The sequence below is a fragment of the Dromiciops gliroides genome, chromosome 1 (genome assembly GCF_019393635.1).
Source record: "Dromiciops gliroides isolate mDroGli1 chromosome 1, mDroGli1.pri, whole genome shotgun sequence".
Classification (NCBI taxonomy): Eukaryota; Metazoa; Chordata; class Mammalia; order Microbiotheria; family Microbiotheriidae; genus Dromiciops; species Dromiciops gliroides.
Window position 1 is genome coordinate 528,505,865 of NC_057861.1, and position 15,709 is coordinate 528,521,573.

At 44.8% G+C, this 15,709-nt stretch overlaps 1 protein-coding gene across 3 annotated transcripts in view; it reads right to left on the minus strand.

Annotated features, from left to right (window-relative positions):
• Positions 1-15,709, minus strand: part of SLC29A4 (solute carrier family 29 member 4) — a 56,782-nt gene that overhangs the window by 3,172 nt on the left and 37,901 nt on the right. For all 3 annotated transcript variants that reach the window (XM_043978315.1, XM_043978316.1, XM_043978314.1), the window contains exons 6-9: positions 13,695-13,769; positions 11,272-11,537; positions 3,781-3,916; positions 2,485-2,672 (exon numbers count right to left, since the gene is read on the minus strand). In XM_043978315.1, the coding sequence (XP_043834250.1) occupies positions 2,485-2,672; positions 3,781-3,916; positions 11,272-11,537; positions 13,695-13,769 (665 nt within the window). The remainder of the gene's footprint in view (positions 1-2,484; positions 2,673-3,780; positions 3,917-11,271; positions 11,538-13,694; positions 13,770-15,709) is intronic.

A 15,709-nucleotide genomic window follows, 5' to 3' on the forward strand; every position in this document is an offset into this window, starting at 1 on the left:
ACAACAGCAACAAATGACCTTCATTGCTAGACGAAGTTTCCTTATTCAGGGAATTCCCTGTATGATGAAATAACAGATCCAATCTCTATCCCCATTCTAACAGAGTAGAAAAGGAAAAAAGTTCTTATAGGTTAGAGTGGGGAGTGGAGACCTGGGAAGGCCACTAGAGTAACATCCAAAGTTAGAATTTAAAGAATTATGGGAAATCAGTAGGTAAAGAGAGAGAGGTGGGATGTTCCAGGGATAGGGCACAGTGTGAGACAAAGAATGAAGGACAGAAAAGACAGGGTGAGCTTAAGGAACAAAGAGCTGTCCAGTTTGGTTGGAACAGAGTATGTGGAAGGGAGTAATATGAGATATGCCTGGAAAGCTAGAGGATTGGATTGGAGAGGACATTCAATGCTGGTAAAGGAGTGTGAATTTGATTTGAAAGGCAGTAGGGAGTCATTGAAGGGTGGCTATGCTAGAGTGATATGCCCAGGGCAGCTAAGTGGTGCAATGGATAGAGGCCTGGCTTGAAATCAGAAAGACACATCTTCCTGAGTTCAAATCCAGCCTCAGACATTCGATGTGTGATCCTGGGCAAGTCACTTGTTTGTCTCAGTTTCCTCATCTGTAAAATGACTTGGAGAAGGAAATGGCAAATCACTCTAGTATCTTTGCCAAGAAAATTCCAAAATGGTATCATGGAGAGTTAGACATGACTAAAATGACTGAACAATAGCACCACTAGTAGTGTTGTGAAGGGTGAATTGGAGAGGAGAGACAGTGTGGTCAAGATGATCTGTTGGGAGGCCAGTGAATAGTCAAAGGATCAGAGACTTAGAGCTGGACGGGACTTTTGAGGTCATTTAGTCTGACTCTTTACTTTATAGTAGGGAAACTGAGGCCCCCAAATGAAGTGACTTGTCCATGGTAACACAGGTAGTAAGTGACTGTTATGGAATTTGAACCCAGGACTTCTGACTCCAAGTCCCGGATACTGGATTGGATTGTACCGGGCCTTCCTCCAGGGTGGGGTTGCTTCAGATTGGCAGAAGCTTCTGTGCTGGGAATCTGGATTCTAGAATGTGAAGTGGAAGGGCCTGCATTCTAGGAAGGTGCTACAAATTGTTGGGTTACTCTCCTATGGAAAACCAGAGTCCATTCATGCCCAGCTTCAAGCCCCGTCCCCCGCCCTGGCCTTGGCTTATGAGTCAAATCAAACAAGATTCTTTACTCATTCCTGGACAACCAAAGTCAAAATTTAGATCAATCACAGAAAGGGACCCAAGAACAGTACGAACAAATTTCTTTCTCTTTACTTGTGATTCTTACAGAGCCTCAGGAGTCAGGCAGGTCCTGGAATATTATCCTCATTTTGTTTCAGCTGAGGAAATTGAGGGTTAGAACGGTAAATGACCTACCCAAAAGTTCCCAGTGGAATCAAGATTTGAACTCAGGTTTACCCAGTTTGAGGCCAGTGTTTTTTCCCTGAACCATCCTGGCTCTCAGGGAAGGCATATTGCTGCCTATATAGTATCATGTGACGACTATCAATTGTTCTTCCTACCAATATCTCTCCCACTAACTTGTCTCAGGACAAGACTTTTTTTTTTTTTTGGTGGGGCAATGAGGGTTAAGTGACTTGCCCAGGGTCATACAGCTAGTGTCAAGTGTCTAAGGCTGGATTTGAACTCAGGTCCTCCTGAATCCAGGGCCAGTGCTCTATCCACTGTGCCACCTAGCTGCCCCCAAGACATTCCTTTTTTAATTTTAATTTTCAGTTCTAACTTCTTTCCCTTTCTCCTTCTCCTCCCCCACCCCCACTGAGAAGGCAATCATACCTAAATGATACCTATTACACATATACCATTAAAGAGCCTTATGCAGACACATGCCTTATATGTCCCTGGCCTCATGATGGGAGAGGAGGGGGCTAGGATAACTGGGTTAAAGCATTATATTATCTGAGAGGGATGCATAATTAGTTTATCTGGCCAACTCATTATTACTTATTTCACTTCAGAGAAAATAGGGCCCTGAAGAGATAGGGGCAGAGGCTGGGGTGAGTATTACTAGAGAAAAGGCAGAGAGAGGTCTGGAAGCTGGGGTCCTACTACAGGAGTGGTGGGGAAAGGAGGAAAGGGCACAGTGATTCCAGGATCCTATTCTATGCCCAGTTGGCATACCAATCTATAATGAGGTGACTAATAATAGCAACTTACCCCCTCTCCCAAAGGCCTTTGCATTTTAATGTAGGCCTCTTGAAAACTGAAAACTCAGAAAGGTAGATTTTTAGGTCTTGGAAGACTAAGGGGGTAGGGACTGGGAGATAATTCCTATGAGATGGTTTTTCCAGTATCTGTCAAATCAGAACATGTAGGTGGCCACCTACTTCACCAATGCATAAGGCTACTTTTCACTAGATTCAGTGAAAAGAACCCTTTCACTAGGCTCTGTATCAGTTTGATGTGCTTCCCTTGCCTGGGCTCTGGGTCCTACCTTGCCCACGAAGTCAGAGAGGTTGAATATGGCCATAACGAGGATCGGGAGCCACTCCCCGAGAGTGCAGTTGCGGATCTCAGACTCCAGCCCAGGAAAGAGGCACAGTGTGATGAAGTAGGACATTGCTATGGAGAGCATGTAGGCCCAGATCACCCGGGACACCACATAGCGTTGCAGCATCATGGCTAGAGGGAGGAAACACCCAAAGCTTTTATCATCTGTGTGGCCCCTCTTCCTTCTTTTCCCATCACAGAATCATAGAACATTTGAATCCAAAGGCACTCTAGAGATCACCGAGCGCAAACTCCTCATTTTACAAAGGAGGAAACAAATTCATCCAAGGTCACTTGGGGGTTAAGCTAGAACTTGAACCCCGTTCTGGGAGGAACAGATCCTTCAAAGTCAAGTGGTCTTTCCATCAACTCACTATATCCACAGAAGTGGTTCTTACTGTGGTTGCCCCCTGGGATCCACTTGGTACCTGGCTGCTCCAAAGAAAAAGGAAGGGCCCCAAGAGCTTATCTGGTCCAACCTCTCGTTTTCTTTCTTTCTTTCTTTCTTTCTTTCTTTTTTTTTGGTGAGGCAATTGGGGTTAAGTGAATTGCCCAGGGTCACACAGCTAGTAAGTGTCGAGTGTCTGAGGCCGGATTTGAACTCAGGTCCTCCTGACTCCAGGGCCAGTGTTCTATCCACTGCGCCACCTAGCTGCCCCAACCTCTCATTTTACAAATAGGGAAACTGAGATCCAGAAAAGTGAAGCCACCCACCCAACATTATACAGCTAGTTAGAGGCAAAATCAAGTCTACAATGCCTCCAGTTCAGACTCCTTTTTGGAGGAATACAGTCCTTGAAATGGGGCTTTGGTGGCTCTGGAATTGCTAGAATTGGCAAGAGCTAGATGGTGTAGTAATCCAGGCATCATTCAAGGGGACACTGACATAACCTCTCGATGGTTTCAACTCCGACAGGGACGTGTGGTCTCTTCTATCCCCTCTGACTCCCCATACTAGAAATAAGTGAGGTGAGGAGGGGCACATGTTGCTAAGCCTGGGACAAGAATGGCTGCCCTTGCTAATCTGGTGGGGGAGAGCAGGCTCAAAAGAAGGGTCTCTTTTGGGATGGTCCCATGAGAAGCAGTGAAAGGGACCCTGAAATCCCCTTATACCTCACCAAGACCTTCAACACTGTTGGCAACAGGAAGAATGATCAGACCATCTCACTTCCTTCCTGCCCCAACTCCATCCCTTTTCCTTACCCTTAAGCCCAATCAGGATGAACACTCTTTCCCCTACCTCGGAAGTTGGGCCAGCTCCTCTTGAATTTGGGCCGAGGGACATCAAACCTCATGTAGGTCCCACCACCAGCCAGCTCAGGCTCATGGCCCACGCTGCCCTGAGGGGAACCCCCTGGGCCATGGCGCCGATCCTCCTGAAAGGGTGGGGATGGTGGGGAAGAAAGGGGAAAAGGAGTCAGGGTAAGCATGATTGCAGGGGGAAGGGGACACCAGCACGCAAGCAAAGGGAACCTCGTATCCTGGAACATCAGAGCAGGAAGGGACATTGGACATCATCTAGTTGAACCCTCTCACTAAAAAAAAAAAAAGATTTTAATGTATATTTTGCACTTAATGGAGATATTTGCATATTCACAGTAGAACAGAAAAAGAGAGAACACTGTACATGAAATTTCAGATCCCTATTAGGCATGCCCTGCTTTTCTTTTTTTAAGTATATAATACATTTGTGTGTGTGTGAAGTAATTGGAGTTAAGTGACTTGCCCAGGGTCACACAGCTAGTAAGTGTCAAGTGTCTGAGGCTGGATTTGCACTCAGGTCCTCCTGACTCCAGGGCTGGTGCTTTATTTAACTGCACCACCTAACTGCTCCAATACATTTTAATTATAGCTTCCAAAGCAATGATGTTTGTTTAACCTTCCTTCTGCATTTTTCTTACCATTAAAAAAAGATGCCTCAATGATTTTTTTGTTTCTTCTCTCTCTTTCTCTCTCTCTCTGTCAATCTTTGGGTTACCCTATTCTAATCCTCCCTCACCTTTCCACTCCTTGCATTGGATAAAAAGAAAAACAAAGCTTTTTATAACAAATATAAACAGTCAGGCAAAAGAAATTCCCAGACTGGTCCCTTCTAAAAGCATGCATCTCATTCTGCATCTCGAGTCCATTGCCTCTCTGTCAAGAGGTGTTACCCCTCTCCCCTTATTTTATAGAGGACAGCACTGAGGCCCAGAACAGGGTACCAAGTTCCTGGAACCCCTCATTATAATTGGGAGAGAAGGAGCAGGGGAGGAAGGACAACCTTTTCAGACTAGGTTGAGAAAGTCCTCACTTGCTCAGGTCACTAGAGAGAGTTCCCTGAGATCTGGTCATATTACTTTTCTGCTCAAAAATCATCGGAGCCTCCCTGCCTAGGAAAGTTAACTCAGGGCAGCTAGGTGGCGCAGTGGATAAAGCACTGATCCTGGATTCAGGAGGACCTGAGTTCAAATATAGCCTCAGACACAACACTTACTAGCTGTGTGACCCTGGGCAAGTCACTTAACCCCAATTGCCTCACAAAAGAAAAAAAAAGAAAAGAAAGTTAACTCAACTGTCCCCCATTCCTGGAATGGTCTCCCTCCTCATGTCTGCCTACTGTAGTCCCTGGCTTTCTTTACGTCCCAACTAAAATCCCACCTTCCACATTAAGCCTTCTCTAACCCCTCTTAATTCCAGTGCCTTCCCTCCATTAATTATTTCTGATTTTTCCTGTATATATCTTGCACATCAATCTGTACATTCATCCATCTATCATCTATCATCTATCTATCTTCTATCTCTCTATCAATTTATCTTCTATATATCTATCATCTATCTATGTTTACATGTTGTCCCTCCCCCCCCCCCATTAGAATATAAGCTCCTTGAGGGCAGGCACTTTCTTTTGCCTCTTTTTATATCCCCAGTGCTTAGCAGAGTACTTGGCACCTAGTAAGCACTTAATAAATATTTATTTATTAGGGAGAGAAAAGCTAACTTAGTAAAGTTCATACCCTTCTGCCTGGTCTGCAAAGCTCTTTGCAACATGGTACCAATCTCTTTTGTGTTTCTAATTTTAAAAAATTAATATATTTCATTTTCCCCCAATTACATGTTTCTTTTAAAATGTTTTATTAATCTTCTTTTATATATAATTTTCTTTTTTCTTTCTTTTTGTTTTTTTGTTTTTTTGGGTGAGGCAATTGGGGTTAAGTGACTTGTCCAGGGTCACACAGCTAGTAAGTGTCAAGTGTCTGAGGTCAGATTTGAACTCAGGTCCTCCTGACTCCAGGGCTGGTGCTCTATCCACTGCGTCACCTAGCTGCCCCTTATATCATTTCTTAATGACTCCACACCTCCCCTGTAACAAATAAGTCAAGCAAAACAAACCCACACATTGGCCATGCGTGAAAATGCATGCCTCATTTCATAACTAGGGCCCACCAGATCTCTGCTGAGAGCCAGGAGATATATCAGCCTTTGGAAATCATGTCAATCTTTTCTATCAGATTCATCATGAACTGTTCCTTTCTATGAAGCTTGTACTCCAGCCAAACTGGACGTGTCTCTATCTCCTAAACACATCCTTAGCCTTCTTGTCTCTGTGCCTTTGTTAAAGATGTTTCCTCTGTCCCTTATCACCCTGTTGAATTCCTACACATCCTTTTAAAATATAACTGCTCTCCGAAGCTTTCTCAGATGCGTTCCTCCCATCAATAACCTTCCCTCCATGTTTTACCTAGCAATCATTTTGTGCCTTTCTGTTTTTGTCTTTCTATGTATCCCCACTTCTTGGCATAGGGCCTAGAACACAAGTGCTTAATAAATAAATGCTTGGTAACTGACTGACATCATGGGATCATAAATTAAGAGCCAGAAGCCTTCTTAGAGGTTACCTAGTCCAACTCTTTCAAAAGAGATAATGTAAACTGTTTTGCAAACCTTAAAGAGCTGTTAGTTATCATCATCGTCAATAATGAGAAACTGAGACCTGGAGGAGTGAAATGACTTGGTGAAAGTCATCCAAGTAGTAAGGAGCAAAGCCAAGATTCAAAACCCAGTGCTCTTTCCACCATACCATGGTTCCTGCATCAGGTAATATTAAAGTTATCTGTGTTGGGGCAGCTAGGTGGCGCAGTGGATAGAGCACCGGCCCTGGAGTCAGGAGGACCTGAGTTCAAATCCAGCCTCAGACACTTAACACTTACTAGCTGTGTGACCCTGGGCAAGTCACTTAACCCCAATTGCCTCACTAAAAAAAAAAAAAGTTATCTATGTTTATGTCTTATCCCCTTACTAGAATTTAAGCTCTGTGAGGGCAGGCAACTTTCCTGAATGGAAATTTGTATCTCCTGGAGGCAGCGTGGCACAGCAGTAGGTTTCCTCTGTCCATAATGTCCTCTGTTCCCTTGTTGAATTTCTCACAGCAGAGAAGTGACTCTGGAGGCAAAGGACCTGGCTTCAAGTCCAGATTCTTTCACCTGTGTGACTTTTGGGCAGGTTACTCAACATCTCTGGGCCTTAGTTTATTCATCTGTACAATGGGAGAGTGGCGGTTGGAATCAAGGGCCTCCAGAGCCAACATCTCTAGCATGGTGACCTGGTCAGAATGCTGAATTTCCAGGAATTCAGGATAATGCTATTGTTTTTGCTATGCAGAAAGGACAGAGACCGAGAAGTTTATCCTGGCTTTTGTGGGGAGAGGAGAAAAGGTCCCATAAGAGAAATCATGGTAGAGGGAAAAGGATGCAGGGCTTGGAATCAAAGGATCATGGTTCAGTTTCATGGTGGTCTGGTTAGAGGGATGGACTTAGGAATCGGGAAGCTTTGGGTTCGAATCTCTCCTCATGCACTTACTATCTCTGTGACCCTGGAAAATCACTTAGTCCTTGGGGCCTCGGTGAACTCATCTGGAAAATGAGAAGGTTGGCTTAGACAGTCCCTAAAGTCTCTAAAACTCCAAGTCCTTTGGCGTTGGAGCCTTTTAGAGCAGGGAGACGTAGGTGCATCACCTCCAGTCACCACTAGATGGCATTCCACACTTAGCAGGAACAGCTGTGCAGCCTCCTCTGATCAGGCTAATTGGGATACAGCTGTGGTGGGACCAGCCCAAAGTCCCTGCTTCCAAATGAGCATTCTGCTTAGCCCAGCAAACGCTCCCTTGATGCCCATCGTCAGGGATGCCCTCATACATCCTCTTCAAGTTAGCGATCTCCCACCCATTCACATGCTCCGCCAAGCTGAGAAATAAGCCTCTCAGGCCAGATGGGCAGGAGGCTGGGGCACATCGGCCCACTTTGTCATCTCCCATCCACCGAGCCCTGGGGCCAGGGCCGCTGGAGGCAAGATGAGTGACAGCTTCTCAGGGGACTCAAGTCTGGAGGGAAAGACATTGCTGGAGATTTCCAGGCTTTAGCACCTGACCTAGACTCTGTCCCCCCCCCTTTTTTTTCCGGGGCAATGAGGGTTAAGTGACTTGCCCAGGGTCACACAGCTAGTAAGTGTTAAGTGTCTGAGGCTGGATTTGATCTCAGGTCCTTCTGAATCCAGGGCCAGTGCTTTATCCACTGCACCACCTAACTCTGTCCCATATGGGGCTTCCTACCTGGTCTGAGCATCTTGCTCTCCTATTCAATAAAGCCCAGGGGTTCCCTATTGCCTCCAGGATCAAATATAAAAATACTCTTTTTAGCATTTAAAGCCCTTCCTGGATTTCCAGTCTTCTTACACCCCACTCCCCTCCTCACAGTCTAGGTTCTAGCGACACTGGCTTCCTTGCTCTTCCTCAAACATGTCAGACATCTCCCAACTCTGTACACTTTCCCAGGCTGACCCCATGCAAGAAATGCTTTCCTTTTTGTTAATTCATTAAAAAAAATTTTGTGGGGCAATGAGGGTTAAGTGACTTACCCAGGGTCACACAGCTAGTGTCAAGTATCTGAGTCAGGATTTGAACTCAGGTCCTTCTGAATCCAGAGCTGGTGCTTTATCCACTGCACCACCTAGCTGCCCCAATGTTTTCCTTCTTAATCTCCCTAGCTTCCTTCAAGTCCCAGATTAAATCTCACCTTCTACAAGAAGCCTTTCCTATTCCCCCTTAATCTTACTACTTTCCTTCTGGGACTGCCTCCAATTTATTCTGTATATCTCTTGTTTGCATATAGTTGTTTACATGTGTTTCTCCCATTAAACAGTGAGCTCCTTATGGGTAGGAACTGTCTTTTGTTTTTCTTTGTATGCTATGTATACTTTCTGACTTGACTTTATAACTCCAGACAAGTTATTTAACCTCTCGCCTCAGTTTCCTCATCTGCAAAATGAGGGGATTGGACTAGATGGCTTCTGAGTTCCCTTCAAGACTAAAACTCTGATCCTATCACCTTGAAGTCTTCAGAGGTAGAAGGCATCCTTTAAGGGAGTCTTTAGGGAATAGGTCCTCACCCATAACACTCCATTTCCAGTTTCTGTGCAGATGAAGAAACTGAGGGTCCACAAGACCAAAGTTATTCTCATAATAACACTAAGATATTTTTATTTCTAATGCAGTGAATATCAATATATATCTCCCCCAAACAAGAGCTCTTTGGGAGGATCCTCACTGATTTTTTAAGAGTGTAAAGGGGTCCTAAGACCAAAAGGCTTGAGAGCTGTGAGGACACAGCTAGCCACCTTCTCTAGAAAATAGAGTTAACTAGTGCCAAATTCAGATAGAAATAGTTAAGTGACATATTGACTTAAAAAACCACAAATTAACATCATCTATATTGCATTGTGTTTTGGGTTTTGCTGCCAAACTTTACCAATTACCCATTAATCTGGTTTGTCTAGTTTTTCATGAGTGTGTCAGCTCTGGACTAGGGGATCTCTAAGGTCTCTTCCAACTTGAAATCTCTGATCCCACAGTAATGTCTTCTAGTTTTGAAGGACTATCACCTGAAAGACAGAGTCAACTTATTTTCTATGGTCCCAGAGAACAAAACTAGGAGTGAGGTTTGGAAGTTGAAAAAAGAAAGAAACAAGCATTTATGAAGCACCTACTACGTGCCAGACACTTTACTAAGCGCTTTACAAATATCTCATGTGATCCTCACAACAAACCTTGGAGGTAGGCGCTATTATTATCTGCATTTTGCAATTGAGGAAACAGAGGCAAACAGAAGTTACATGGTTTTCCCAGGGTCACACAGCTAGTGTCTGAGGCTGAATTTGAACTCCAGCCCCAGTGCTCTATGCACTGGGCCACCTAGCTACAAAGAAGCAAATGTAGGAGTGTCCAAAAGTGGAATATGTTGCTCAGGAAGATGGCAGGTTGCTCATCATTGGAAGTCTTCAAGTAAAGGCTAAAATACCCACTTGCTAGGGATGTTGTAGAAGGGAATTTTTTTCCAGGTAAGGGTGGGAGGGTCAATGTATTCCCTTCTGCATTTGCAATTCTAGATGCTACAGTCTCTTGTGGAGATAAAAATGTCTTGGTCATAGACTGATATGAAGAAGTATTGTCATGTGAACTAATGACATTTTTTTGGTCTGTGTGAGGCAATTGGGGTTAAGTGACTTGCCCAGAGTCACACAGCTAGCAAGTGTCAAGTGTCTGAGACCGGATTTGAACTCAGGTCCTCCTGACTCCAGGGCTGGTGCTCTACCATTAATGACAATTTCTAGTGAATTTCCAGTCTACAATCATACCTTTCTTTCTAGGTGTCATAATGGACAGAGTACAGTACTAGAAGTCAGGAAGACCTGAGTTTGAATCTTGCTTCAGATACTTACTAGTTGTGTGATACTGGGCAAGTATTTAACCTCTATGTCTTATTCTCCTCATCTATAACATAAGAATAATAACCTCACAAGGTTGTGATGAGATTTTACTTATATATTATATATACATATATACATGCATATACACACATATACATGTTGTGATGAGATAATATATAAATGAGATTATATATGTATATATGTATGTGTGTATGCGTATATATATATATAGAGAGAGAATAAACATTAAAGCAATATATATATATGTTGTTATTATAAACCTTATTCAAAGCATTCCTGTGATTTAGGGCAGGGAAGAGGCAGGTGGGGAAACTGAGACCTCCAGGTTAAAATGGAAAGGACCTTAGAGAGATCTAGTCCAATTCTTTCATTTTATCAATGAGGAAACTGAGGTGTAAAGGGATTAAGTTACTTACCCAAGGTCACATCCAACTAATAAGTACACAGCTGTGATTAGGAATATTTTCCTCTGGGGTAAAAAACAGTTGTCAGGAATAGATGGGTTGTGGAATTGAAATATATATATATATATTTTTTTGCGGGGCAATGGGGGTTAAGTGACTTGCCCAGGGTCACACAGCTAGTTAAGTATCAAGTGTCTGAAGCCGGATTTGAACTCAGGTACTCCTGAATCCAGGGCCGGTGCTTTATCCACTGTGCCACCTAGCCGCCCCCAGAATTGAAATAATTTAATGATAATGATAATTTAACTATTAGTCCAGTCACACTGGAGAAAAGGGGCTGGTGGGACGTCGAAGTCCATAAGAAGGATCTTGTGGAGGAGAAAGCCAGAGCTTTGACAGAGGACCTCAGGGGAGCTACAGGTACCTGTATCTCCACAGGAAGGAAGTACCCTATCCAAGACAATCCCAAAGGAATATAATGATGAAGTATACTGGTTTGGGATGCGTCCAGCCAAGGCTAGCACAGGGCATCCGCCTCCACAGCCGCCTTGGTCCAGAATACTTACAAATCGCACTTCCTCGGCAGTGACGTCATGGTGCACGCGGTAGCCGGTGCCAGTGCCCAAGCTGCCCTTGAGGTCCGGCGCGCCCTCCTGGGAGCGGGCAGTGTAGTACCGGACGAAGCGGGTCCGTTTCACCAGCACGTGCAGCAGCAGACACATGAGCTCCATGCCGATGGAGATGAAGAAGAAAATGATCGTGTTCTCCTTCTCGTCCGACAGCAGCAGCTTAGTGAAGATGCGACTGAGCGAGATGATCACCCCAGCGGTGCCTGAGCAAGAGGGGGTTAGGGGTCTGATCAGGGTCTGGGGTGGGGGGCTCGAGCCGACCCGCCCCCATTCATTATACACCATGCTGTTCCATGAAGAGAAACCCACGGCTACTTGCATACATTGACACCTCCACCCCTGCCCCATACCCTTCACCCCCAATCAAATATACACAAACACACACACTGGTCTCTGTCCTCTGCAAGCATACACATTCTACTGCCCCCCACAAACGGATGCACAGGCCCTGATCCCACAGACTTACAGAGAAATACACAGACACAGAGCTGCCCCCCCCAAATATACATATACACTTCCCCTCCCAGACTTTTACACAAGCACCCATAATGCTTACACATTGCTTACACAAAACAGTCATCCACAAATACACTAGTCCCACCATAAACACTGCTTGCACACACTGTGTATGCACAGCTCTCACAAACACGTACAAAGAATACAAGGTGTTTACGCCTATTGCTCAAAACTGAACTAAGAGTTTTGAGACACCTTGTACATAAACAATACGTCCAATGAGGGAATTTGTCAGTCAATAAACACTAAATACCTATTAAGTGCCACGCACTGTGCTAAGGATTGGGGATACAAAAAGAGGTATGCAAGGAGACAGTCCCTACCCTCAAGGAGCTTACAATCTATTGGAGGAGTCAGTAAGCAAACAAATATGTTCAAACAAGCTCTTTACGGGAGAAATAGGAAATAATTAAAGGAGGGAAGGCACTTAGAATTAAGAAGGGTTGGGGAAGGCTTCCTGTAGAAGGTAGATTTTTGTTGGGACTTAAAGGAAGCCAGGGAAGGGCAGTAGGCAGAAATGAGGAGGGAGAACCTTCCAGGCATGGGGGACAGCCAGAGAAAATGCCCAGAGCCAAGAGATGGAATGTCTTGTTTGTAGCACAGCCAGGAAGCGGGTGTCACTGGATTGAAGAGTAGGTGTTGGGGAGTGAGGTGTAAGAAGACTGGAGAGGAGGTTGCTGGGTTTTGAAGGGCTTTGAATGACAGAAGATTTTGTATTTTGATCCTGGAGCTAGCAAGCCACTGGACTTCACTGAGTGGGCAGGTGGCTGAACAGAGCATGGACGGGAATGGGCAGAGACTTGAGGCAGGCAGAGCCACCAGAAGTCTATGGCCTCGACTTGACTATGCATACTTGTTACAAGGAATTTGTTTTCCTTTTTTCCTCCATTGAGTTGGGAGTAGCACTGTTTCTACACAGCCACTCACAACTATACAAACATACTACTCTCCCCCACCACTTATAGACACACCACATGCGCATACAGTCCCGGACACACATTGTTCCCTCACAAACAGATCGTCTCTCCACAAATCCTTAAACTGCTCCTCCCTGCTCCCCAAACTCACACATGCACACCCATACTTGGCTTCACCCTCAGACTGGAGCTGAGGCCTCATGCATTTCAGGAGATGCTTAAGTTTTATAGGGGAGAAGGGGGACAAACAAGGGAGAGGGAGGAAAGGCTAGGATTCTATAGAACAATGGTATCAAACAAATAGAAATGGGGACCACTAAACCCCACGGATCCTCAATTATTGACTTAATTTTAAAATGTAATGTTATCTATGTTTGATTTGTATTTTTTATTTATTTTGTTAAATATTTCCTAATTACATTTTAATCTGCTTCAGGCTGCACTTAGGAGTGTTGTGGGTTATGAGCAGCCTGAGCCTCAGGCTGAGTGTTTGACACCTCTACTTGTAGAACTCAGGGATGGGACTCCATTCTTGTTGCCTAATGGCTTGGTCAGGAAGAACCCTGCACATTTTTGCTGGTCTTCGGCAGGGAGGAGGGTAGTGGGAACCAGAAACCTTGGACCCTGTCTCAGGTCCTGGCCTTGTGGGAAGCCTAGCCTAGCTTCCTCAAAGCCAGACTAGCCTCTCCCATTGCCTTGATCCCCCATCCATCCCCTAGAGTTTCCACATTGGTAACAAGCAGGCAAGGCTTCAGGGTGACCTTTGGGAAAGGAAGTCACTTCGAATCACTTCAGATGTACTTCTCACCTTCTGCCTCCCTCATGTCCTGCCCCACCTCCTGTCAGGGTAGACCAGGAGGATGACCATGTGGGAGAAAGCAAGGTAGGGGATCGGGCCATTGACGTTTACTGGATGCAGATACTCACTTTCTCCAGTCATCACCCCCTGGGTGTACCTCTTGGGCAGCATCCCTGTGTAACCGTAGAAACTGGATTGCTGCACTTGAAGAGAGAGGGGTGGGTGAGAGAAGAGAAGAAAAAAATTTATGTTATTACTTCCCCCCCATGGTGGGGGGTGGGGAAGAGAGAGTGGGAGATCCAGGGAACTTACCCTAGTGTGTACTTGAAATCTCTGGGACTTTTTAATTAGTCCTCTAGACCAGTGGTCTCCAAACTGTTTCAATCATGCATGCCTCCCCAACCACCCCCCCCTTTCCCAGTAAAATATGTTTGAGCAGTCCCCCCCACCCCGTATGTGTATATTGACATTTATTAATTATATGTCACTGAAGGCTGGAGCCTAAGCATTTGCATATGTGACTCAATATACAGGTGAGTATGTAACCTGAGGCTGAAGCCTCTACATTTGCATAGGACTCTTCTCATTGGTAGAGAGGATGATTAGTCTCCAACACTGCCCTCCTTCAGGCCTGGATAGCAATCATTTTCTCCACCAATGAGAAGAGTCCCATGAAATTTCCCATGTAAATATTGAGATGATCACTTTGGCAGCTAGGTGGAGGATGGAACAGAGTAGGGAGAGACTTTAGGCAGGGAGACCAATGAGAAGGTTGTTGTAAGAATCCAGGTGAGAGGCAATGAGGGACTGAACAAGGTTGATGGCTGTGTGAGTAGAGTAAGGAGGGGCAGATTCAAGAAATGTTGTGAAGGTAGAAACAGATGAGGTTTGTAAAGTAACTAGACATCAGTAAGATGAAACTGAGTGAGGAGGCAAAAGTTATGATTTGGTGTTGATGGGAAGGAGGGTGGTGCTTTTGACAGAAATAGGGAACCAGGGAAGAGGGGTGGGTTTGGGGAGAAAGATCTTGTCATGATTATAACACATCCGTGCTGGCTCACTCTGGTGAACTCTGGTAGAACTCTTATTTATGGGCCACTGCTTGGCAACAAGGAACCTATCATCTTCCTAGAGGTTCCTGCTACAGCTACGAGGTGATCTGGGGTGGGGGAGGAAGGGAGGAAGGGAGGATGGGTATGCTGGGGTGGGGGATGGGGGATTTTCCCAATGGTACCCGTGTAGCTATTGTGAGTGTGTGAGTGGAGGTTAGGTTTTAACTACTGGGAGGGGGCTGAAGCCTAACTCAGAAGGCTAGAAGTTGGGAGTTTGAACCATGGAGGGAGTTGATAGTGTTGGGTGATAAATATACATATATTTATGTTGGAGACAAGTCCCGCTATTAAAGGGAGGGTGAGATTTGACCTCTTCCCATCTTTTGACTGGTTGATGACATATTCCTTGAGGTTAGGCCGTCAGGACTTTGGAGACTATTGTTCTAGACCAGATGAACCATCTTTCCCTCCCCCTACCTCCCATAGAAGGTAAGCTACTTGAGGGCAGGGACTATTTTATATTTTTGCTTTTTTTTTTTATCCTAAGCCCCAAACAAAGTGTCTGAGACATATGAGGTGTTTGTTAAATAATATCAGGCTTGTTACATTGAATAATACATTTAATAATAGGTCCTTGTTAAATTGAATTGAGTTGAGCTAGGTTGTGAAGTGGATAGAGCGCTTGTGCTTGGAGTCAGGAACACCTGAGTTCAAATGTGACCTCATACACTTAGGAGCTGTGTGACTCTGGGCAAGTCACTTAACCTCTATTTGCCTCATTTTCCACATCTGTAAAATAGGGATAATAATAGCATGTACATCCCTGGGTGGTTGTGAGGACCAAGTGAGATAATAATTATAAACTACCATGTTGTCACAGAGTAAACACTACATAAATGTTATCTAGTATATTAGTCTTAGACCAAATATACTCTAGTTCTAGCTAAAAAGGTAACCTTTTGGGGGGGGGCGGGGCAATGGGGGTTAAGTGACTTGCTCAGGGTCACACAGCTAGTAAGTGTCAAGTGTCTGAGGCTGGATTTGAATTCAGGTCCTCCTGAATCTAGGGCTGGTGCTTTTATCCACTGCGC